Source organism: Nanorana parkeri, unplaced genomic scaffold (genome assembly GCF_000935625.1).
Source record: "Nanorana parkeri isolate BGI_ZX_2015 unplaced genomic scaffold, ASM93562v1 scaffold11, whole genome shotgun sequence".
Lineage (NCBI taxonomy): Eukaryota > Metazoa > Chordata > Amphibia > Anura > Dicroglossidae > Nanorana > Nanorana parkeri.
This window is the reverse complement of record NW_017306279.1, coordinates 2,329,006-2,356,505: the sequence shown is the minus strand read 5'-3', so window position 1 is coordinate 2,356,505 and position 27,500 is coordinate 2,329,006. Positions and strand designations below refer to the sequence as shown.

The 27,500-nt window shown below is 38.6% G+C and overlaps 1 protein-coding gene across 1 annotated transcript in view; it reads left to right on the top strand.

The window, feature by feature from the left end:
* The window catches only part of EHBP1 (EH domain binding protein 1), a 362,056-nt gene that overhangs the window by 235,316 nt on the left and 99,240 nt on the right, over positions 1–27,500 (top strand). The window contains 3 exon segments of the mRNA XM_018555921.1: positions 14,776–14,923; positions 17,916–18,020; positions 24,853–24,980. Of these exon segments, the coding sequence (XP_018411423.1) occupies positions 14,776–14,923; positions 17,916–18,020; positions 24,853–24,980 (381 nt within the window).

The window sequence follows — 27,500 nt, the reverse complement described above, 5'->3', positions numbered from 1 at the left end:
CCATTTCCAAACCTCTAAGAACTCCGGCTTTTTCTGAAATGTACTTCCGTCTATAGGACTGTGCAAGACAAATAGCAAAATTGTAGCAAATTAATAGGAACTAAACTGTTACTTTTTTGAATAATTAGCCTGTCATGATAAATCTGTCTCCTTCTACTTGACTGAGTGACAATGTGACCAGCTACTTTTAGGCTCACACTGGCACTTACTGGGTACGTGAGCATGACTTGCCGGCATTTGTCAGCCTCTCTGTGAGAAGCCATAGAGGAGATAACCTCTCTCTAGCCACAAAAGGGCAACGAGGCTTTTCATGCATTTGCATGATGTTCCCCCACTCTTCAACCCATGGGCTCGCAGCTTGATTGGGTTTTAGCCATGCCACAGTCCCACTGAATATAGTTTCACAAATATTCTGTACAGACAGTGAGTTCCTCCATAATACAATTTTGAAGACTATAATAAGGTGCTGATTTATCTATAATATATTCAAAACTTTATATGAGATTTAACTATATATGCAGTCATTGGTGGATATATTCTGGACACAACCCCGCCCAGGACTCTTAAAGCTTGAATGTTAGCCACTCAGAAGGATTAGCTGCACATTGCAGAAGTTTTTGCTAGATTCCATGGTACTTTCTGTTAGTGAGGATCACTGGAGGCATGCATTCAAAAGCCCAACTTTTATTGCATATAAGCAATAATCTCTGAGCAGGCAAGTTTGAGATCATCAAGTTTAATCTGTTAATTCATTATTGTACTGCTGTCCAAAGGAATGCAAGTGTGCATACTTAAAAGTGTGCATATACAAAGGCCACCTGCTTGTTAACACAAATAGCCAAACAGTGAATCATGTGGCCACAGCTCAATAAAGACATGGTCCATATATTCAGTTGATGATGTGGAAACTATGGGATTGGGGGCTAGACATCCGACACACCCAGTGTGTGCCATGTAGAAGTTTGTTTAGTAATGGCAAAGAACAAAGATTAGTGGGACAGATAAGTCCCTAACACTGTGTGTTCTTTTACAGGCATGGTTTAGCATAGTATAAAACCCTAATTGCAATACTATATATGTATAAAATTTTAACTTCCGAAAATGTCTGGTGCCCTATTCTCTAATTCGCTTTCGACAACAGACGTTAAGCAGAAATGCTGGTTGCATTGTTTATCATGCAGACAGCCACTAGAGGGAGCATCTGCAAGTATTTATATAAAATACCATTGTGAAAATAATAATAAGGCACAGCAAGTGTGAAAATGCCAGCCTAAACTGTTTTAACGCATGCCCTGCAGTAACAGCATGGAGTGAATACTCACAGAACACATACCATGGTTTTCCTTTAAGTACTGTTTTTGTTACATTGTTATTATTGTAATCATTTGACAAACTGCAGACTTCCTAAAATGGGAACAGCTCAAGACAAAGGGTAAAGACATCCACAACATGCAGGGAGATTTATTTGGGGGTCACCTGCTAGTTATGCAAAGTATCCACCTGCTAACTTGCTACATAATGACATGACAAACCTTTTTTGGTTGGAAACATACACATAACCCCAGGAGTAATCAGTGATTTAATCTGAGCAGATGGGACATATTTGTGCACGATTTTATTTCCCTTTTTATTTTACTAGAAAGGCAGATTTTTCTTTCCTCCCCTCCTCTTTTCTTTTACGTCTTTTGTCTTGCGCAAGTTTTGGGCTTCCCTGGTGAAGTGAGCAGGTGTGACCTTCTGCAGGCCTGTCTGCTTACATTATCAGCTTTCACGGAAGAGGCAAAAGTTTGTATGCGAAGCAATATGAAAGGGCCTACTAAACAGTGACCGTGTTTCTGTGCAAATCCTATTTTCTCAGTCAACAGCCACCCTATCTCACCAGGGAAAACTTCTCCTGCCCTGTCTTTGAAAGGGGGCTTGTAGTTTTATTTTCCTTGATTTTTTTTTTTTCTATCCTCGCTCAGAAGCCGTTGAATAGGTAAATTTTGGTAATCCTCGCCTCTGGACAGGCATCGAAATCTCTTTCTCTGTGAATGGCTAATAACAGAGCCTTGCTTCCTGTCTAGTGATGAAAAGAGGAGGGGGGGTAAAAGTCAATTTTTCCTGTTCCCATCCACTATGTAATTGGAACATACCGCAGATGATTTTCAACCAGAGGTATAATCAGCCTTAGGAAGAATTATATTCCGTATCATTTCTCCGATACTCCCACTGTCAGTCAGTATCAATGAATTATGATTGTTATAGGACAGCTTTGGTACACATAAAAGTCAGTAATGGTCCCCTTTGTGATTGAAAATGTGTATTTGTTACGGGAGGGCTATAAAGCAATATTTTGAAGATCTGTGATTTATGTGCTTTCCTTTAGTGCGGGCTGACATAGTCATTAGCCATGTAGTCGTTATCCATTTTGATTTGCTGTCTGGAGATAGACAACTTTATTTCTTAACGGAAAATGTAAGGAAAGGAGAAAAAACTAAAATACTATCTGGACAAGAGCTTCTAAAACATTTGTAAATATGTTAAAGTACCCATAATGCTGACCTTCAGGCAAATTACTAAATACACAGATAAAACACATTTAACTGAGCTTTTTTTTCCCCCTGTCAAAGGATTTGTATTTCCGTATGTCCATTTTGGAGCTTTATACAGCTCTGCCACATAGCACAGACCTGTCTGCTAGGCCTGAAGACCTGGCCTAAGTCTGCTGCAGTGTAAAATCCTCTTTTTTTCACTCTGCTCTCTCCTCCTATCACAGTGCACCTTTTTGGCAAATGAGCACAGCCACGCAACTGATTGACAGTTTGCACTGCTTACACCTCTCTGTCTGAGCTCTGCTGGACATTGGATTGTAGGAGGCTGGTAGCAAGTCAAACTCAGGTAGGAAGAAAGTAAGGGAATATTTTCCCATCAGCAAGGTTTTACCTCAAGTTCCATTGCAGTTTGTTTTAAAGTGACCCTGGCAAGAAAAAGGAAATCTACTTTTAGTTGACAGCTGGCACTTAAGGTGAGGGATGGGGAGGAAAACGCCACAGCTGAGTAAGAATTTGAAGAATCCCTCAACGATTTCTATAACTTTTGTGAAAGTAGGGGAGCCCAGGCCTTTGAGTATGTGTGCCACTAGTTGTGGCTGGAACCTGAAGGGTGGATTAAAGTGGCTTTACCTGTGTGACACCTGATATGGCTTACCTGTTTAGATATGAGACATGAAGGAAATCTGACTTCTATTTGCTGCTTGCTTGTTCTTGGGCCTTTGGCTCAGAGGTACTGAAATCAGACACGGCCAGACAAGTTGTATTTTTTGAAGGACCAGCAATGGCAACCACTCTACTTCTCTCATGATAGGTGTCCCTTCAACCAGCTATATATGTCTAAAAATTATAAAGCTGCACATTTTCTACAAAAGCTACACTTTACTTTGAATGAAACAAATATACAACAGATGTACAGTAGGACTATATGTAAACCTGGAACAGTGGCCATTTAACATAGAGTTTGATACTTTATTAAGGCTCAACATGAACCATTGGCCAAGCTACAGACATTTATGGCCCATTCATACTACCTCCAGATCATCTCCAGACCAGATTGTTTCCAGACTCAAAATACATCCTAATGTATCCCTATGCTATGTCTGGCCTCTGCTCACACCAGCGCAGTCCTTTCAAGACCAGAAAAATACTGCATGTCTCATTTTGTCTGGTCTGGGATGCACTGAAACTGCGGCAGGTTCATACTATTTTCCGGACCAGATCTGGTATGGAAAATGGTGTGAACCTGCCCTTAGGCCCCATTCACATTAGATGCATTGGCATCCGTTTTTCAATGGATGCCAATGCAAAGGCATTTGAAAATGAATGGGAACAGTTCACACTAGTGCATTGAGTTGATGTCCACTCACCTGCACTGAACAAAATAGAGCAAGCTCTAAAAATTAAACAAAAAAATGCAACACAACACATGTTAATGTACTATGCCAGTGCAAGTGAACGCACTTGCGTTGAGTCATGTCCAACACCCACATTTTGATGTGAATGCACCCGCATTGTGAAGCAATTCGACTGCAACGTTCACAGCAGATGCTCTTCAGCCCTCTAGCTTTCTATTCTCTATTGTGAACACAGAGTTGGTTCTCTAAAAGGAGGAAGCAAGGTGAACTGTGCTGCTGAGAGAACACCTTGAACAGCTTCAGTGCTTCTGCTATGAACTTGGAGCATGAATCACTCCACAGTGCTTACAGCTATAGAGGTCATTTAGGGCTTGTTTTAAAGCTCATTTACAGCTTGGTAAGAATGATTTACTACTTCAGCTTCTGCCCTGGTATACCCATTATTGACTGAAGGAATTCTTATATTTCAGCTGTGGGCCTTTTGATTTGGCAGTAGCATTACCATTGTTTATCATAACAAAGCAATTCATATTCAAGACAACATTGATAAACTTTAAATACTTTTCTTAGTTTTATCACTTTAAAACACGTGTTGCAATAGGTAAAAAGTACACGCTTTACTCCATTTTCCCCCCCTTTAAAAAAGCTGCCTAAAAAGTGTTTTACCTGTGTATTTGTTCATGAAACAAAAATTAAGTTCCTAGTATAAATCATTACAAAGTTATTTAAAAATGAAATAAAGGTAGTATATGCATACTTTAAGTAGTACAAAAAATATTAAACATAAAAAAGGGATACTATAATATATACTAATATAGTAATATAATAATAATAATTGGAGCTCAGTAGGGATAACTAATAGGTAATAAGTTTAAATAAAAGAACAATTTTTTTTTTTTAACTTGAAGGTTTGTTTTTATTAATGGTATATCCAAATCAACGGAAAGCCATTTCATCTGCACATTAAAAGACTAGCGTAAATATGTTGTAACAATTATGTTTTACTAAGTATTTATCCATCTACTTTTACCTTCAGTTGACTGGCATAATTTACAAAGGAGCTACTACATAGACTGGATCCGGCTGTCAAATTGACAGCTCATTATCACAGATTATAGCAGCGGAATAGCCGCAGTGGTGGTTTTCCCTTGGAGCTTAAATGACGCTTTGCAGGGCTTGCCTCATATGGCCAACGTCCTTAATTGGCTAAATATTTGAATGGTCATTGACTGGCCACACTTTAAGAAAATACATCAGCCGCTATTCAGACATCTTCGTGAAAATGCCAATTGCCTGGCTGGCATACTATATATCTTTGGTTCTAGTTAACTGACCTGAAGCCAGTATGCAGCAAGTAAAGTCAAAACTCCTGATATGTATACCTATTCCTGCTCAGCAGCTAAAAGAAGGATCAGCAAGACAGCCAGCATTTACAATAGTGGCAGCCCACATACTGTATTTGTCTTTTGGCCAGTTCTCAATTAAATCAATGTACAGATGGGAACTGCTACAAATTTGATGGTGTCCTTCAGAAGTGGCAGAGATTTTCCAACATGATGAGAAATGTGTGTGTATTTATAGAATCAAAACTATCATTATCCAAAGAGTTGGCCCCTACATGGCTCACAAGCATTGACTAGCATTGTGTGTGCTACATGTGTATAGCTAGACTGAGTTTACTCACAGTAAGATGAGGGTGCTCCCCCACTGTTTACAAGGTGATCATGGGAAGAGGATCCCCTAACTTTTAGTACAGAGATCAGTCTAAAGCAGAATTTCTTATGTTTGTGCTTCAAGCTATACATTTTAGTGATTTTTGATTTTTTTCAGCTAGTACAGGGCTGCTTCTAAATTATAAAAATATATTTTGCAGTTTTCTGTCTAAGATGACCCAGTACTAAACCCACTGGATTTCCATTTTAAATACATGTAGTTGCTTTTTGTCTTCTGAAATCTAATTTGGCACCTGTTAATAAACCTTGCCAGCAATATGAATGTGGATATATTGTGTCGTGATTATCCACTTGTGCTGACAAAATGCAAATAGTAAAAAAATAAATAAACAAAAAAAAAGTCCTTTTAATTGTATTTTTCGCCTGTTAAGTATCCCTAACCCAGGATTTAGCAACGTGCTTTGTATACAAACACATGTTACATGTTATATTAGGGTTTCACTTTCAAAATCCATACCATAGATGTCAGTCACCAGCATTAGCGGGGAAGTACAAAAGCACCCCCCACTGTCACCCATTTTTATAGCTTTCTTAAGATCTTAAGATGTTCAAGGAACAATTGGATAAAGTTGGGGATTGAAAATCCATCATATTCTTGTCTCTGTGAAATGAAACTCTGAATCCTCTTTCTGCTCTTTTTTTTTCCCCCCCTGAAAAGCACAATTCTATGAGGGGGGGCGGGGGGGGGGTTACTTGTGTTTAAATTTTTTTGGGAAGCTACTGCTGATCACTTTTAATTACTAGGACTAAGGGGGGATAAAATTAAAAGGAGCACCATTGAAGCAGGGGAAAGAAAGCTTGCTGAGCCCTCGGTGAACTGTGAAATATAAAAATTGCATTCCAATACATTTTTTTTTCTGGGGTGGAAACAAGAAAAACGAATTACTTAAACTTGAAGAGTTTGTCCTTAAATGGATTTTTTTGGTTAATCCTATGCAATCTTGACAGCCTGGTGGCTGCTAAATGTAATTATAAAAAGTAGACCTCTGAATGTAAATAGCAATGAGTTATGGGTGATAGGATGCCCATACTAAAACACATCAACGAAAGTAAGTATACTGCTCTTAGGTATCTTTTGTATCTCTGTACAACTACAAATATCAGCATGCCTATTTCCAAGCTTGAAGGCATGTCCCACACTGACAACCACATATCACATTACACTAAACTGACAACCATTAAAAAAAATCTGTATTTTGTCAACTGTAATTTATTTATTTATTTTTACATCCATTACATTTTGTTATTATAACACTGTTTTCCTTCTTCCTGTTCAATTAATGGTAGAAGTATAGCATGAGGAGAAAAAAAAAATCACACTGTCGCTAAGGTGAATTTACATGCAGACTACTGCATGTGCATGTTATCCCATGTCAGTAGGTAAACTTTTTTTTTCAAATCACTTTAGATTCACTTTAAGATAAACAGCCCTGACAATACACAAATCTTAATGTTTTAGGAAACATCTGCCCATTTGTTTACTAGTGAACGATAAAATATGGAAAGTGTACATTATGAGGTATTAAACATAGTTGTTCTATTAATATGTATAGTATTTGCCATCTCTCTAAACTCTATTTTTCACTCATCGAACATGTATATTTAACAAACCAAAAGGGAGCACCTAAGAAAAGTTCCTTGCATATCGCATATATACGTTACATCTTTCTTCACAGTTTTCCAATTGTTGGCGGTCCAACTCTAGAAGATATTTTAAATTATTATAATAGTCACCATTCACCATATTCTAGTGCTTTTGTCCCTAAGGACTCCTTGCTATTTGAAAAGCAAGTAATTGTAAAAATTATATTGTAAATTGTTATAAAATTTTGCCAGCTCTGCCCTTTCAAAAGCTTACTTTTTTTACTAGGTTTAATATTGGAAATATGTTTATTGTTGTGACATCGACAAAGACCAAATGGATGGACATTTGAGATTAGGCATCATTATTCTCATGGATCCTAGTGCAGTGTGAATACTAAAGGTTACTCTCTGTTTTTTCCTTTTGGCTACAACTCATCCAGTCCACATGAACAGTGCAGGTCTACTATGAAGGTCCTAATAACTCCAGCTTATATTAAACAGCAAAGTTTACCAAACTAGACCAGTGATGGCTAACGTTTTTGAACCCGAGTGCCCAAACTGCAATGCAAAATCAATTTATTAATCTTAAAGTGCCAACACTGAAAAGAAGTTTGATATTGTGTTTTGGTTTTGAACATCACATATATATCACACGCTCATTAAAAAAACACACAAAAAAACATATCACACACGCATTAAACATAAACAAGCATATCTCGCATTCATTAAAAAACACACATTTAAAAACATATCACACGCATTAAAACACACCATCACACACTCATTAAAAAAAAACATACATATTAAAACACACACTTCACACACGCATAACAAAAAAACATCACACACGCATTAATAAAACTCACACATTAAAAACACAAATCACACGCATTAACACAAACACACACACAAAAACACATCACACACTCAATAAACACACATCACACACTTATCAAAAACACACACATATCTTCATTAAATAACACACATCACACACACACACATTAAAAACACACAGACATCACACACACAGCTATTAACAATAAAAATGAATAATCATTTTTTTAAATTGCCTGTTTTGCAGGGAGGGGGCTGCATCTCTGGGGTCCAGTGGGGATTATCCTGGTAGTCCAGTGGAGGATCAGTGTGATCTGCATCTCTGGCTAATGCAGACCATACTAATCACTCCTGCCTGTGAGCAGCGGTTCCACGAGAGAACGATCAGTATGGTTGGCATCAGCAAGAGATGCAGATCATACTGATCCTTCACTGGACCACCACAGGATGATTTTCCATTAATATATTGCCGGTTCGGTAATATATTAAATAGGATCTGGGCACCTCAGGTGATCTAGATTATAACTCCTTTAACTGATCTAACAGTTACTTTCCTCAGATTTAGGGATGGGGAGACATTGTGTTGACTGCATCCGCTGAGAGATGCAGCCACCACTAAACCCATCTAATAATTCAGCTTTCCAGTATCCTGCTGGCATTAGTCAAGTTGCTTTTTTCTCTTTTGCACAGTCTTATTTTAAAATAGTCTAATCTGCCACAGACATTAAATAAAATAAGTTACTTACAAGAGAATGTAAACCCTAACAATGAGCTTTTCTTTTTCGGTCCATTTTAGTCCATTTAACATTGATTGAATGTATTTTGCTACATCTGTTTGATAAGTGTAAAAATACCTGTTGATCTTGGCAAAAATCTTCTGAGCTGATAACTTCTTTGGTCTCTGCCTATGTTACACTCTTATCCATTTTCTCAGCTGTCTCTGAGGACTACAGAACCGTACACCTCTGTTATAGAGAAGAGCAAAGGAGATTATTTCTGTAGTCCCATCCAGGGGTGACAACGCTGCTCCTCTATGGCTACTGTACAGTGAGTGAGTGTTGTCACCCTAGGCCATGATGGGGTTTGGCTGAATCAGCAGGTTGAAGTTAAGAAAAAGTTGAAAAAGAAAACTTATGCAGCCACCACATCTGGGGACTGGTAGATGCAATATAATAAAACATTTTATGGGGGGTTTAAATATGCTTTAAACTTAGTGTCTCTTCAATGACCAGGCAGACAGGGGCATTTTGAATCGCCTCTGAATCGTCTATACATAACCTTAGTCTTGTTTACTAGATATGGTATATTGCACAGTGATGCATATGGATCCATACCCTTGAAATGAAATCAAATAGGAAAGCTCTGTAACTTTTATTCATAATGTATCCTGAAACAAATAACACATTCTCTTTAATTCTTTGTCTTCAGGGAAAAATAAAGGTATGTGAAAACGAAATATGCAAATATTAGAGAGCTCACAGGGGCCCGTGCGAAACTGTTAGCAGAGAGGTAAATGGAGGCAATCTGATAGGGAACCTGAATCCTGTCAGTCAGGCTCAAGATATTGTGTTGTGCCCATACACTTTGTTTACTGTAGGGTTTTATGAGTTGTAACCTTCCCATGCTGGCTGTTAATGAGGCTAAATCTTGCTGCTTGAGGATTGAATTACTGCACACCTCTGGGCTAATGCTTATAAACAGAAAGTCCCATTAGGGTTGCATTTTGATTCATTCATTTGCATTTTTTTCTATTGTAGTGAGAAGAATGGCCAGTAAATGGCTACAAACAAACAATTTGCATGGAAATGTCAGAAATGTTCCTAATTAGTATCTACTGCTTGTTTATTAATGGTTTTTAGCTTAAATGGCAGGCACTGCAGCAGGAGCCGAATGTTTTCCGCTTTCTCTGCCTGGAAATTGCTGGGGGATGGCAGCTTAAGATAGGTATCTGTTCTCTGTCTGGAGGAGCGGCTCAGCACAATAAAGTAGACCTTGTGTGGAATTTCTTAATGTTGTATATTTAATTATTAGTTCTTTGATTTTTCTTGTTTTGGGAATGATGGTAATATGCAGAAGTAGGAGCTCTCTGACTTTAACACCCTGATGAGTTTAGCGGGGGTGAGTGGGGATGACTGATTGCAGCTCACTGAAACACAGTAGGGGCAAGCCACTGGTTTTAGAGATTTGGCATCATTAGCATCCATATTAAAAATGGCAGTTGCAGTTTAAAGCAGAACTCTGCAGGGGTCCACTGCTCGTTTTTGTCTAGAGAATAAAATAAAAAAAAGTTATACTCACTCAATACTCCGAGCCAGTTTGTCCTTAGACCAGTCCTTCCAGCCTCACTCCTCCTCTTCTACAGCAGTCTAAAATTCCTTGATTCATTACATGCAATACACTGCGTATTGGACGTCAGTATGCCGAGGGATATACCATTGCTGCAGAATAGGAAGAGAGAGGCTGGGAGGGAATGCAATGACAGCCAGCCTGCCCCGAGGTTGGGTGAGTACAACTTTTTTATTTTAGTCCCTAGACGAAAACAAGCAGATAACCCTTGCAGTGCGGGGGTGGGCCCACTGCAAAGGTTATTAAAATATTTTCCTTGAGTTCTTTAAACTTTCCAAGTTTAAAGTGAACCTGTGGCCAGGCTTTGGACTTTCAAGTGTTTTTTCACTTTATATTTACTGCTTAACCAGAGTAAGCAAGCTTAAAAAAGTCCTTTATTGACCTTTTTCGCTGCAGACACAGCAAGCTATTGTAAATTTTACAACAGAAGCACTGAAGTTCAAGTTACAGCAGACATAAGAGAACCTCCCGCTGCTGAGACCGGCCCACCTCCATCCTTGTTGTGAATGTGCAAACTTGTCTTTCTGGTGCTCACAGTTCCAGAAAAGTGATCATACACAGTAATTCCAGGTTTGGATTAAATTGTCCGTGTGTGATATACATTTATTTGGACTTGCTCTCTCGGCAGCTCAGCACACCCTGCTCACCCTCCCAGCATTGAGCAAGTGGTCTCAGAGGGCAGAGACCACTTGTTCACTGCTAGAAGGGGGAGTTATTGAGACTGCAACAACGTCAGTGCTTCTAGTGTGAACTTTGAGATTGGATTGCTCCACATTGTGTGCAGCTACAGAGGTCAGTGAAATCTTTATAAAGCTTGTGTACTGCTTGTTAGAAATAAGGTAATTATGATTGTTCAGTGCCACAGGTACACTTTCCTGACAACACTAACTTTGGGCTGTCTAAAGTGGCACCAAGATGCTACTGCAGGTACTCAGGTGCCTACAAGACTCCTTAGAACCATAAAACCCAGATTGCTCAAATATCCACATGCGGAATGCTGCAGTAAAGTTGACAATTTGCCTTCCACTGCTTCATGGTTGACCAGGTAAGCTGCTCATCACATTGATGGACCAGTAATACATTATGAGAAGTATGTGACCAAGTGCCAACTTCCTAGTAGGAAGTGGGTGTTTGCATATTAATGTGCCCTGGTTTTTGGTGGTCTCTAAATGCTCTGAAAACTAAAGAGATGCGTGGGCACCTCTAGATGCCTGTACAAGCATGCTGGTGACACGTCATGCCAATCAAGGCAAATACACATTTACTTTAAATAAACAGTTATTGCCATGGGTATTGATGAGTTAACATCCAATGGTATATCTAGAAAAGCCAAGACTCACCGCTCCATTCCACCTCTGACTGCAAATCAGTATACAAACCAGTTGCAGGCTGCAGTGTGCTCCCACTCCTTAAACGATATCTCTGCAATCAGCCGCACAAAACCGGAATCCATAAAATCCAAGTTTATTGTTGTAAATTCCATACAAAGTCCCAAGTTTTGGTAAATACAGCATGTACACGACCATAGGTTCTTTCCCACTCCAGCGCCTCTCACGCATTTCACCAATTGGGCTTAATCATATGTTGTATTTTCCCCAAAACTTTGAACTTTCTATGGAATTTTCAAAAATAAACTTTGATTTAATGGATTCCGGCTTTGTGCGGCTGATTGCAGAGTGGTATATGTCACATAAAATACTTATTTCATCACTTCAGGTCAACGATCCACATCCGGGTCTTGAGCTTGCAGGGCTGAGGGAAATTGCTGCAAGTTGTGTTCCAGTATAGCTGAGACACCTGAAGACTGCCTGGTGTCTTCAGTCTCAGGAGGCAGTGGGTCTGAGCAGCCAGGCGGCTGGTAACGCGTGTTCTGTACAGCGATGTTGCGTGCTGTTATACTATTGCCCATTCAGATGGTGGCTAGTTTTATGTACTGCTGGGAAGTAAAGCAGCAGCCAGTGCAGCTGTTAAAGCAGTGTGGCCTGGGTGGTGCAGAGCCGACCTAAAACACTTGGAGCATTGTTTGTTTCTGCGTATTATTAAAGAGATTATGCATTTTTTTTAATGGGACCAGTTTAAGTACATGAATTTGACTTCGTATCAGCATCTTGTAATATCCCCATGCAACAGGACTTTGATTGGGAGAGAGGGGCAGAACAAGGGATTAATCAGGTGTGTTGCATTGTACATGTGATGACAAGTAACCAGCCAACCGAAGTAAATATCAGAATGAATAAAGGGATGAGCTCATCAGTGCGCCATGTATCCTTCATTGTCTAATCACAGGCTGGGGTTAGGGATGTGAGCTAGTCCTGTTGCTCAATTGCAGCAGAAAAAGTCAGGTCACCATCCTGGCTTTGCTGTCTAGTGTGGCTGTATAAATCTCATGACTGGCCATCAATACAGTCCTTTAAGATGTAAAAATGTTCACATATGTTTATTTCAACTGTATATTCAGCAGTATGCCTCAAGTTCAGCTTTACGAAAAAAATGTCTGTGTGAGTAGCTTCAAGTAAAGGCTGCCATTCTGGCTCTTGGGCTGTGAAGTAGTTCTGAGTTAGTCCTGCCATGATTTTAGGGCTGAATTCATTCCTCTTCACTGCCCTAGACATGGTATGTGGCCTAGGAGGCAGTTTCCTTCAGAGATTTCTCCTTTGTGACAGATTCCTTTAAGGATCAATGCAGCTATCCCAATGCCCACCTAACCGGTATGTCCCCTGTTATTTCTCAGTGGGTGCTGTAATGACAAGTGGGTGACGCCCCCAAATATAACTGAGAGAGTAAGTCACCAGCGCACCAAAATCTTCATAATCAAAATGCCTTTATTGACGTTGGTTGATCATGAAATCATATGATACGGGTCCATGCAGGGTCACTTCATCACATTGTCCCCCAAACAAATTTTCCTGTGATTTCACGATCAACCAACATTAATAAAGGCATTTTGATGATGAAGATTTTAGTGTGCTGGTGACTTACTATGTTAGATCCCTTAAAGTGGACTTTTACCCATATCTTTAAAATAACAACAAACACACCTTTAGAAATGTTTAGTAATGACAAATCTACAAACACATCCTTCTAGATAATTGCTGGCTTTTTATTCTTTGCATACCTTATTTCTTCCCCAGTCTTCTGACAGTGGCCATGTTTACTAAGGGCACATTACTAGCTCTCCTATTACTTCCTGGATTTCTGGCACATGTGACTAAACAAGTGACTAGGACATGTGACTAAACAAGTGACTAGGCTGGTGACTTACTCTCTCCGTTATATTTGGGGGCGTCACCCACTTGTCATTACCGTGCACATCATCTCAGGGGAATAAAATGTCTTTCCCTGAGATCTCATGAGATTACAGATGAGATTTCCCAGCAATGCTCTGCTGATGACAAGGCAATCTCAGTGTGCATTGCATTGGCAAACTGAAGTCAGTTGCACTTTCAAAACTGGAAGTGAATGCTCTGCAAGTGTAAGTATTTCAGAATCACAGCATTTTACACCTGACAATTTTTTTATTAATCATCAGACATAGAGGGATGCATTGGTAGAATAAAGGTCCGCTTTGAAGTTGGCATTAGTTGTCCTTTGGCCATTACCTAAATGTTATCATGTTTTGAGAATAGCAGTCTAGCTGTGATCCCCCAGTGACTGCACCTTCAGGATTAAACTCTATGTATTTTATGTGATTTTATGTAACATTTTCAGTTTATACTTTTCTCTTTTTATCATTAAAGGGATCAATCGCAGTACTGACACACATGCAGAATTTATTTACAATATACTTTTATATTAAAAACAAGTTTATTTAAATTCCCCACTGTTGACGAAAACTTTTTTTTATTTGGTACTTCACTAGGTAGTAAATCTAAGACCAGGATGACAGCCCTGGAACCTGCATCTTTAAAAACATGTCAGCAATGACAGCTTCAATATTTCTTTTCTTACACCCACCTAAACTGTATTCAGAAGTATTGGTACTTTCCCCATATGGACTGTAGAAAAACCTCTCAAATGATTCCATTACTTGTCCTGTATTGTCTGAAGTATTGCATTGTCTGTAGCAGTCCATTAGAGCTTATTGTAGAATGTCATCTCCAACACTTATGTTTTTAGGGCAGATCAGAAAAAAAAAGCTTAACAAATAGAAAAATACACTAGATAAACATGTAAAACTTTCTGTAGGGGCATCTTGGGGGAGATTTAATGACATTCATGTTTATGTTGAATTAAGCGCAGCAAGACCTTCTTGTGACTGAGACATTCCTCTCCCGTGACACTTTGCTGCATATACTGCGCACACTCACTATCGCACTCATCAGATTGGAAATGAAAATTTCATTTCTATCAATTACTAAGCTGCCAAAACTGTTCAATATTTCCCAGCAGCAAGATGAAGAGCGGCGCCGGCAGCTAAGAGAGCGAGCACGTCAACTCATAGCAGAAGCTCGATCTGGAGTGAAGATGTCAGAACTTCCCAGCTACAACGAGGTGTCTGCCGAAAAGTTGAAAGAAAGGGCAAAGATGTCTGGAGGTGAGTTAAAGGACTGGCGTGCTTATTAGGTACATTTTCATCTGCCTGTGTGATCTTTAGTTAAAAAAAGCTTAAAACATTGAGCCATTGTGAACTCTTGCTATATGCCTACATGTTCACTTGTATGTGGATAACCATGTGCTTTTATAATATATGTTCTGTCTACTATTTTATTTTGACTCTCACTTACTTTTTTTTGTAGTTTTTTTTTTTTAATACTTTTCTTTCAACCCTCTCCATCATCTTTCATACCGCCTTGATTTTTGGATCAACCTTTACTAAAACTGGCAAGGACCTGACCAGTTGAAGTTGGCCATTGATGAATCATTTGAGTAGGATGTTTGATGCTTAAAGTCCAGGCAAAGTTTTTTTTCTTTTTTTTAAGTGTTGAATTAGGTGGGGAGGATTATAATCCCTTCAGATTTTTACTGCTATATAGGCTTCAGCTGCGGCGTCTTAGTATACCGCGAGCAGCAGCGGTATACTGTGGCGTCTCAGTTTACCGCGAGCTACAGCTCGCGGTATACTGATCCTAGGGTGACGGGAGGACGCTAGTTTGTGTCCTCCCGTTACCCTAAGGAGAACTATGGGGAAAAGCCTTAACCCCATAGTTCTCCTTTAGGCTGGGTTCACACCTAGGGGTATCAAATATGCACGTTTCGTGCCGCGCGTTTTTACCTGCAATGGATACACAATGGATTACTGCAATGGATACGCACGGCAAATACGCCCCAAAGAAGCTCCTGTACTTCTTTGGGCGTAGGGCAAGAAGGGAACCATGCCCATAGGCAATCATTGGTTTTCACATGTTGAGCGTTTTCAGAGCGTAGGAACGCGCTGTAAAACGCCCAGGTGTGAACCAGGCCTTAATGAGAGATATGTAACTTTTACTTACAGTCCCAGTGACAACAGTTTTAGTGTAGCAGGGAAGGGTAAAATTCAGTTTTTTTTCATGCTGTCATTTTTTTTAGGGTTGTCTTGGTCTCTGTTGTAGATTTTTCCCTCACTTTTTTGGGGGGTGAAACCTTTGTGACCATGGCAGTATAGTAACTGAGGGTAAATGTCTCTGAAAGAGACCTGCATCGTAGTAAAAATCCAACAGTGGTTCTAAGCCTTTCCACTCAAACCAAAAAAGTGTGTGTGTATATGTATATATATATATAAAGATGCATGAGTACATTTCTCCCAACCTATCAAACAGAGGTAACCGTAAGCATTCAAAATGTGTATCATAAACTAATAATAAATATGTGTGTGTGTGTGCATACCCTGCATATTATATACAATAACATATGAACAGCTAACAGTGTCTCAAAAATGTTTAAGTGTATTGGGCAATCTTGGGTTGTCTGATGTAGCATGTCATCATGTCTTGTTTGTTTGTTTCACTGGGTTACTGCACTTGGGTAAGTCAGCTGTACGGTTAGATGTTGCTGTAAATGTGTTTGTGCACATTGAAAGGGCCTTGCGATTGGTTGAAATAAATGATATTTTAGGAATGTTGCAAGGACAGGCTGCCACCTCTAATAAGTTCACCTTCAAGAGGAATGTGGCATCTTGCCAAGTATGTGTCCGTCTGGGTGATGTCACAGTAGACGGCTGTGTTAAACTAACATGTTAATAGTTTTGTTAATTGGGTTGAAGGGAACTCAATTTACATTTAAAGTGGATTTATTCTTTCATTTACAGTATTTATATAGCAAAGACAAATTACAAGGCTCTTTCCATAGTACATAGAACCATTCTTATCAGTCCCTTTACCCTCAAGGTGCTCACAACCAAATAGATTCCCACCTCATAGCTGAAAAACATACTTAGAATTAAAGTTGGGAGCATTAATGGATAATTATTTTTATTTATATCCTCTGGTATGTGCAGCTGTGTCAGTTTTCCTGTTACGTAATTGCAACTTAAAGTGATTGTCCAGGACATGTCTTCTCCGCTTGCCTATGCTGGATAGAGACGTAATTAGTGAAGAAAACAAACATGGAGGTGGTATGTTGCCCCGATTGACATGTTCTGCACTGTAAGCTGTCATGACAGTGACTTGTGACCTGATTTAATAATTGGTGTAAAGAGTGAAGCACTACATTCAAAGTATAGTATTCAGATCCTTGTAGTATACCAGAAACTCTGGTAACATGCACCATGCCACTAATCGTGCTTTAGTGTATACTTAACACATAAGCAATCGTGGCAGTACATGGGCAGCAAATAGGCCATTGTAAAAAAAAAAATGGCAATAGAATGAGAAATTGTACTACACACTATACATGCGTTAAAAAAAAAAAAAGAAAAGTAATGACGGACGAAGGGCAATTTTGGCATTGCATGGGCAATAAATAGGCAATGGTGCAAATCGAAAAGCAAGAAATGGCAACACGTGAGCAATAAGAAAGAGGATAAATCATTTCAGTTGTAGCCCAGTCAGCACGCCAACGTGCCTTCAGGATTCGTGGCTGCAGGCAATAGGCCCCTTTTCCCTCCAGATATAACTGTCTTCCCCATGGCCATCACAACCTGCTCCTCCTCCTGGCTCCCACCTTCTTCACAGTGATGTCACCACTGCAGTCAGCCTATAGGTAGACAGGCTGGATTTAACACTTGCCATCCCAATGACCCAGTAAATAATAGCCTGCAGGTTAATGCTGGAGAGTTCCTAAGCCTGCTTATTTATATTATTTTTCCAGAGAGAAACACCTTGCAGATGAAACTATATTGTTTAAAAGTAACTTTCTAATATTTTCCTTTACAGGACAGCGCAAGAATCTCCGTTTTCTATGATGCATGCTTACTAATGCCACAAGAGATTGCACTTTGTATAATGTACCGTTTTGCTAATATTATGAAATTGTATGTTTTTTAACAATCCGTCATTTTAGATCTTGACAAAATATGACTACAGAATTTTAATTGTGTTATATACCTGTTTTAATGTGTTATTTTTTTTAATGTGTGTACTATTCTTGTTTAACCCTGCCTATTTCTGCAGAAGAAGATGATTCTAATAAAGCACTTACTAACGAGGACACTCCAGAATGCACCTTTGTATGTGGTGGCGGTAGTGAACCTACTAACTTAGACACTGATTTTTCTGGTAATTCACATTGATATATTGCATATACTAACAAGTTTTAATGCTTTGCATGCTCTTCGGGTCTTCTTAATGATCTCTTTGCGGTGTCTGGGAAATCTCTCCTGTCTTTTAGTGTGAATGCATTTTTAGATATTTAATATTCTGTACGGTATGATTCAAGCGCATTAACAGCTTAGTCCACCCAAAATATTTTTTATTATAAAGAATAGAAGGCATGGGGACACCCAAAACATTAAGGCGGCTGGTAACAAAGCTAATGGCTTTGGAAGGTTATCTCAAGATGCCCAGGGACCACTCAGCCTACCAGACTCTACCTGTAACTGAAATACAATTTTTTTGCTGGGTGACCTGTTAAAGTAAACCTGGGCAATGGAAACTGAAGAAATGGTAAAGAGAACAAATACGCAGAGCTTATCCTCAGTGAAAACTATGTGTCAAAACAAGAAGGTAATCCAGCCATAAGGCAGGCATACAATTTTGAACAATTCCTGTACAAATCAAGCTCAACTCTGCCACATTCCAAGTCTGTCTATTGGTCCTTTAACCTCCCTGGCGGTATTCCCAAGTCTGGCTCGGGGTTAACTTTCAGTACCAGGAGCGGTAACCCCCGAGCCAGACTCGGGAATGCACAGAAAAGTGTCATTTACCTTGTCCCTGCGAGCCCGCGGCGTCCTCTGCTGTACGCGGCCGGCATCTGGGAAAATGGCAAACATTTTGGGGGGGCCCTAGTCTTGATAATATAGGCATGGTTTTATCCAGATTATATATATATATGGACAGTTTTTGAAGAATTAGCAGTGACTTTCAATGACCTAATAATATTGCCATTATAATTATTGTTCTTTTACATTAGGTCTGTAATGGCCACAAGGGCTGCCACAATTATTAAGTCCCTTTCTGTAGAGAGAGAATCCACTCACCCAATGTATTATGTATCTATATGCATTGCATATCCTTTCCAGGTGTCCTTTCCATCTAATGGAACAGAATGGTGAAATCACTGCTCATTGCAGATCAGTATTTTCTGGTATAAATTAAACCAGGTCTTAGATTTTCCATTAAAGTCAGGGTTTCATATATTTTTCTGGAAGAGAACGGCAGAATCATGATACTATTAACTTCCAGATAAAAACTATCATATACAAATAACATAGAAGCAACTATGACAAAGCTGTAGGATGTTAAATGGCCGGTAGGATTAGAATATTTTTAATGGTAAAATCACTTTAAATTGTGAGTTAATGTTGGCGTGTTCTGGTTTGTTACAGCTGCATGATTGCTGTTTGTCTGTTGTTTTGTTGAGGTTTCTTATCACAGGTCTTCAGAAGTGGAGACTTTCTGCCTCTGGAGCGTATCCTCAGCGAATGGCGCAGTGTTGGCAGTCCTTTGCTTTTAAACACTCTAACTTTGCTTCTCCCACTGTAAACACAGAAGTTGTTTTTAATGGAATATATTGTGGTTTTATTTCAATGCTTATGCATTATAACAATCAGTTTCTTTTATGTTTTGAGTTTTTTTTTCTTCTGCCCTGGTTTATGGCTTTTAACTATAGATTAGTATTTAAGCACACATTTATATTTTATGTTTACTAGAAAAAAAATTATGATTAAAAGACTGCGTCTTGGGGGGTCTGTAGAATGTTATCTGAGCACAGTTTAGTAATATCTTTAATATGTGAGGATTGTTATAACTCAAAGATTTTTGCTGCTTGATTGATTGGATTGTCACCCTCAAGTCCTTGTCAGACGCTTTCAACTTTACCCTGGAAAAGATACAATTAGAACATTAGTGGGCGCCTGCTAGAAGGAAATGAGGGTGAGCAAGGTTTCACACCCCAGTAATATATGTATATCTTATGAGGACTAAACCACTTTCAGGTATGCAAAAAGCCTGAAAAGGGGGGATTTTTAGAAACAATTTTGCTCACAATAACCTTGTGTAAGAAAATAATTTATTGTTTGTCCAGATATACCACTCCAAAGTTGCAGACAGTTGCAGTCTGCAACTTTGGAGTGGTATATCTGGACAATATTGAAGCTGTATCTTTGGCAACATAAAACACGCGTTACTTCCTCCTTTTGTCCTACTCCAGTTGCGACTTGCTTCCCGACACGACCTTCCCATTCTGGTGTCGTAGATCGAAGATTTTTTGTCCATGTGGGTGGCCTTTCGTTGACTGGTCTACAATAAGCTTTTTCTTTAGGATTAATATCCTCCTGAAGAAGCCTCATTTAGGCGAAACGTGTTGGGGTATCCAAAGAAAAACACCATCTGCTTAATCAATTATGGATAATTAGACCATTGTAATATACTGTGTCATCATCTGTATCATGGATATTTTTGTAACAAGTCTCTTATTTATGACAATATACTTTTGTTTTTAATCTTTTGTGAATAATAAATTATTTTCTTACACAAGGTTATTGTGAGAGCAAAATGGTTTCTAAAAAGCCCCCCTTTTCAGGCTTTTTTGCATACCTGAAAGAGGTTTGGTCCTCATAAGATGTACATTTACCCTGCAAAAGAGCCAAATGGCCGGTGAACACCACTTGAGTACAGATAAGAGATGTACCCTAAATGTAGTGAGCTTCTGTTCACAGACAGGGCTTGGGCTAGTCTTTAGTAGTTCTATCACTTCTAGCATTATATTTCTGTAGTTCTGATAAATGCAGGTCCATCAGAACTGTCATATTGATGCCTCTTGAGTCATGTAACATGTTGAAAAGATGTTTGCAACGTTGTAAGGACATAACTCATCAGGTGGTTTCCAAAGAAGTTAAAGTATGTACATGGTCAAATAGTTACGTACATGGTTGATTTGTATCCAGTGAGGATATTGAATTTGAGGAAAACATTGAGGCTGCCATTGCTGACATTTTTCCAAAAATGTTAGTTGCCTGGCTGTCTCTAGCTTCCAAATTTCTGAGACACTGACCCAGAACAAGTATTCAGACCAATAATGTCAGAACTCCTAATCTGCCTCTATGTTCCAGGTCCATGACTTGGAAAGTACTGAAGCCACTGGACCAGAATCACAGCCAGGGAACTAGTATAAGAAGGGGAGATCAACAATGGCAGTTTTCATACTTCCTAAGTACAGTTTCCTTTGTATAATGTTTTATATATTTGTCTGCAGCTCTTTATCCCAGCTTGAAAGTGCACATTTGAGCCTACATTTCTGATCAGTGCACTGTGGATTTAGAGGGAAACAGTGACCTTCCTAACTGGCGGGCGTCTTGCTGCTTAAATGTGGCCGTTAGTGGTATTAAGGTGGTCATTTGGATTGACAGGTTTGAGCACAGGAATAATTGTAGTCATCCTTAATGACAAGAATAGAACAAGAATAGAAAGCAGTTTGTTGTAGTTCTTATGAAAATTTGATCTCTGTTGATGGATGAAATACACAAGCCTTTTGAAGTGTTTTTTAGGAAACAGAGTTAAACTTTTTCGAATGAGGTTTATCCTTGACTGGATTAGTGACCTTGTCACTTCTTGAACCCTCTACCTCTTCAGCCGGCCTAGAGTTGTTCAGTTGCAGCTGCCAGGGAGAACTTTATTAAAATCTAATAAGGATAGTTGTTGACTTTAAGTCCTTACTGAAACCAGGGGAATTCTGTTTTCACCTTGCTTTGTGAAGCTTGGAATGTGAATGCTTAAAGAAGTAGTCTTTTTTTTTTTTCTACCAGTTTGCCTCAAAATTGACCATTGCCAAAGCCATATTATTTCTAGAAATAGTAACTTTTTGTAAGAATTGTTTCCTCTGTGTAGCCACTCCTCCTCAGCATATCACAGCTAACTGCTGAATCCCAGCTAGGAAGAAATACTATTCCAATGATGCAATACAAGTTTTTTTAGTGCTTTTCAATATGTAAGCTGTTCAGATAGCATCGTATGGAAGCAAAGGCAGTGCAAATTTTTATGGGTGTTGAGTAGTGGTATGGAAAGTTGGTTAAATGTTTGTTAGTCAGTATCAATAATGCATTTTACAACACTAACATTCTTTTTTAATTAGATCAGACTACTTCTTTAAAGGGTACCTGTAATTGCTTCTGCCTGAATGAACACTTACAAAAAGTTAAATCACTGCAGGGTTGCTTGAACTTGCTAATTTTGATGTAGATTGGTTAAACAATGCATGCATTTTAAATTATTATATAGGCGTTATGACCAAGACTTGTGGCCATCTGTCCATCACACCTACACAACATACAACATCAATACTGACCTCACAAATGCTCTTTTGGTTTAATGGGTGCAAATTCTCACAGGCATGCTCTAACAGCTTGTGGAAAGTCTATCCTGAAGACTGGAGGATGTTATAGCTTTGGAGTGTCATTGCTTTGGAAGAAGTGGTCCAACAAGCTTATGTAGATGTGGTGATCACGTTTCCACAAACTTTTGAGTAAAGAGTGTAATTCTGAAATATTCAGACACAGTTTTTATAGAGCATTGACCATTAGACCCTACCGCATATGCCATATGAAGTGTATAACCCCTCAAACGTTCACTCACACTACAGTCCATTTCGGTATAAGATCATTAACCGACGCATGTTTTTAGTATGTGTGAGGAAATCAGAATCCTAATGTAAACCCACCTATCTTGGTGATTATGAATCATTTCCATTTGACCATGTTGCACTAAAATCAGAACTATAGGTAACTTGATAAAACACAGTTCAATCTCACCTGCTAAAGGATTTTAAATTCTGTTTAGCCAATCTTTTGTGACTCCACCTTAACTGGTTCGGCTTGTGTGGAAGAAATGTTTAAATCACAAGAGTGGCTAAACAGAATTCCAAATAATTTTGTCTGTAAACATTTAACATATATGTACTTCAAATGTGTTAAGCTGTGAGATCCTAATAGGTTGGACTTGATGGACTAATGTCTTTATTCAACCTCAAATACTATGTAACTATGTAACTATGCTTCACTGGCATTTCCACTTTAAAGTGTATTTACACTTTTGCACTTTTGCAATAAAATTTAAGAAAACCCTTCTATATGTTTATGTGTTCCCATCACACAGCATACCTAAAAATATTTCTTAGCTTTTTTGATGTCTCCGTGGATTGGGCCTTTGTGCAGACTGCAAGATTTTCTCAACCATTTCAGTAGTGACAGAGGCTCTGGCTGCCACCATAGAAATATGAGGGACACTCTGAGCTTCCTCTAAACGCACAATTCTTTACCCCTCTAGGGCATACAGCATTAAAATGTAGTTAAATACTGATAATGAAATCAGTCAGTACAGTATACACAGGGTTAATGATCACAAATATTATCCTCCCATGCCCTCCTGTATTCCAGATGAAAATTAATTTTAGAAACCGCAAGTAAAATGGTATGCAGCATTTTCTTTTTTGCACTTTTGGGGTGTTTTTGCTATGTTAATGACAACCTGTAACTAATTTAATTGGATGTTATCCGAATGTGGCTGCAAAAGTAAAAAAATACACTTTAAATTATTGCATGCAGAAATAAATGATGAGAAAATCCCTTTCAAGAACAGATTTAAGGGGAGACGAATCATTTTGGAACAATGCTTGCTCTTCTAAATATAAATTTATTTCTGAAACTATAAGCTCTCATCATATGTTCAGGGCAGGTGAGCGTCAGGGCCAATGCTTTTGGTCCTTGTCCTTGCAAAATTGCTGAAATAAGAAGGCAATGTTGAACAACATGCAAACAATGAAGAACTCATATGAGCACTGATAGGACATATTGCCTAAAAAGTTAAGGTTTTAAATGTCTAGTGCTGCTCTATATGAGTGCAGTGGTCTATCTCCAGCGGTCCAACACGGCCCCTGCACAGTGACCTCTACTGAGCTTCAGTCAGCAATGTTCTCATACAGTGCAGCAGCAGTTCAGATCTTCAGTGTGCTGCCAGGGAAGGACGACATTTAGAACCTCAACGTTTCAGTCACCCTGACTTTATTGGTTATAAATAAAACTACAGTTGGGCTTTAAAATTGTATGACAGATCCACCACTAGGGACAGTGTTAAGGAAATCTTTCATCTTCCACTCCCATACTTTTAAAGATAGTTTTCCCTTTCATGATATCAACTGTGCATGTTTTGCAAAGGCAACATTAACATGTACCTTCAGAGAAGACAAACTGCTTACATTTTCGAACACAAGTTCGCTTTAAGGAAACCAAGTAGCCTGAAAGTAATGTTGTTTATCTAACTGGTGGATTAACATCTTGTGTCATTCAGGAAGTATGTTTGTTTACAGCCCTGCATAGGCCAAACAGGCGCCTCAACTTTGCAGAGGTGTGACAGGCCGACATTTATTATGCACTCCATCACCCAGGTAGAGATCGCACCATTCAGGCCCCTTGAGCAATTAATGAGTTTACTGACACTTCCAAGAACGAAATCTGATATTTCACAGATTAAATATGTCTAACGCACTCATGCACTGAGGAGCACATGCTCCAGAGAGCAGCTGAACTTATGTTCTTGCATACCAGAATGCGTATGTACGTGTATGTACACGAGAGGCAATGTTTTAATTAACACAGGGGTGAAAAAGTTCAGTCTCGCCTGGTGCGGAACGTACAAAGTACCATTCAGGTATTGACACTAAGCCAAGAACAGGCTAATGTGTGAAGCTCTCTTAGAGAAAGAAATATATAGAGAGGCCTGTATGAGCTTGCACATGTCTACTTCAATATACATCTCAATTTAAGACTCTCGTGTTACTTTTCAGGTTATTTTTTTTTTGTCTGTAGCTTGTAGGTCATAAGATGACATATTGCTGAATAATCGCCAAGTCTGAATATCCCCCCTCACTTTCTTTTCCTCTCACAATTTGCATACATAGCCGGACAAAACGCCAACTCTGTGGATGTTAAGTTGAAGAGGATTCTGGAGTCCCAGCCACAGGTGGCTAACTCCCTGTCTAATGCTGCTCAAAAAACGTCACCTGAAGCCTCCAACAGAGACTTTAAGGTGAGTGAAACCGCTTGATCTGCACTGTTAATTGCTCTGTTCTGTGGCGAAAGATTACTGAAAACTGGAGCAAAAGTGGAACTGTTGACCCTATGAACTAATGAGACTTCTTGCTTAATTTTCTAGTAAAGATATGAAACCTGTTTGGTTTCCAAGGGAACTATCTCACCTTTTGATTCTAGCTTCTAAAAGGTGAATAATATACATTGAAGAAAGAAGATTGCATTATTAATTTCTTTATTCCATGTTCCATTTTTGTATTGCAAGATTACTGGAGTCATGCCTTGGTTTGAAGACTTGTATGTACTGTACATGCTAAATTCTCTGCACTTACATTGGGCTTTTTTTTTTTAAACATTTCTAAATGTTACCTCCTTATGTTTCTATATTTTTAAAAGGGGACCATTTAATATGTATGCTAAAGCAAGCCATCTAAATCCTAAAAACTGCATAAGCTTCAGTATAATTTTCTACATTTGATTTTGTTGGCTTCATTCAAATTATGTTTCATTATTGTGGGACTGCTACTTAAATCTTGACCAAAGGATTCACACACTGACATTCTACCACACGCAGTGTCACAACAAGACCCAAGCTCTTATCAGAAGGGAAGGTCTCTTCTTCTCAGAGCAGTTAAGGTCCTCTAACTGTTTGTGCGCTCTTTTCTTTTTCTCTTATGTAAATGTACCATCTGGCATCTTTCATGTTGATAAACCCATTTAAATTTACAAGCCATATTAGATTGGGGAGAGCTTTTAGAGGGCTAGACTATGCAAAGACCAAAGTGAACTAATGGAAGTGGCAGGTTTAATAGTCTTGGATTATAAGTGACTGGTTATGTCGTTGTTGGCCAAACAAATGAAGGACAACGCATGCCAAAGATGGTACCCAATTTAGCTGAAAGACCTGTTTGTAGCATTTGGGTTATGTATTTGGTTATTGCATTTTTATTGATGTCCTCTGTTTTAAAAGTAATATGTGAAAGAGCAAATTGTTCCCATTACCAATCTGACCAAAGATTTATGTTTAGTTAGATTTTCTGTTACTAAGAATTTAGAGTTAAAAATCTTGTAAACATTTAGAAGGTATGCAGAATCAGTCACAAAACTGAAAGGCAAATATTCGGCACAGCAGACAGTGCCTGACACTTGACACCAATTAGACATGTAATAGGAAACTATTAAAAGTGAAACATTAAAGACAAAATTGATTGTTTTCCTGGGACACAACCTGCACACCCACACATTTTGTATTTGTATACAATAGCCTCAACACATTAAGAATTCAGGATGCTAATATAAAGTATGTAATTACCAGATTGTTTTCAGATGCAAGCTCATCTTGTCATCTTCATCCTTACTTTACAACTTAGTAAGACAATAATCTGGAACAAGTAATAAGACACGAGGCTCAATTTCGTTACGCTGTAATTTTTTTTATCTGCAAGCGAGGCAGCAAAAAGCATGCAGTGGGTGTGTTTGTGAATTGCTCTCCTGCATCTTCAGCAGGAATTCTCAGAGCACCACACTGGTACCAAATTATATGGGAATGGAGGGCATGTGAGAAAAAATATAGGGGAAAGGGGGGGGGGGGGGGGGAGGTTCGGCTTACACACTACCGGAAATCCTGTGAAAAAGCTAAAATACTACGATATAATTTAATTTCTATTTTTTACTTTTTGACCAGAGTGTTTCCTTAAAAATCAAACCAGGCAGAGTTATTGAAAAAGCAGCCACTTGAACATCTGGCCAGTTGCTTTGGTTTTTTTTACATAACTGCTCTTTGCTTTTTTTAAAACAATTAAATGAGTATGCCATATATTTGTTTCTGGTTCTTACTTGTCCATATTGTTCCATAAATGGTGCAAACAGGCAGTTTCATATTAGTATAGAGCAAAAACATGGGCCACTATTTTCCATCAGGCACATTTTGGAGTCGCTGGGGTATTGTCTTAGCTAGTTATTCCAATATAGAGATTGTGCTCCGCAGAATTGTAGCTTCCTAGAATTCAATTTTGCATTTTCTAATCTGTTAATGCATTTTTTTATTTTATTTCATATTTGCGTTACAGGCTTACACAAAAACAAGCCAAATAAACCAGTTTTAGAATAATAACATTTTCGAACTTGAGTGTTATACCTGCTCCCCATCTCAACCCCTAATCAAAAATAGAGGGCAGATTTTTAATGGGGATCAGTTTTTAAAAATTACCAATTGAAAAAGAGCAACAAAAAATAAATCATATAATGTTTCCTACATCATAGCATTTTCTGCCATGAGTATTTTTAATTATATTTAAATATTTTAAATGCTCTAATTAAATGTAGGAACAGATATAATATAATTCGACTTGCCTTATTGGCAGAGAAAGACCAGTTAATATGTACTCCACATCTGACCTAAAAAATTGTTTTACAGCTTTACTATGTTCTAATTTTTAAAATTCTACCAAGTGTGCCCATCTGTTAAATGCCTCAGTGCCTCATAACTAATAATTTTTTTGTTATGTGACTTGTTTAT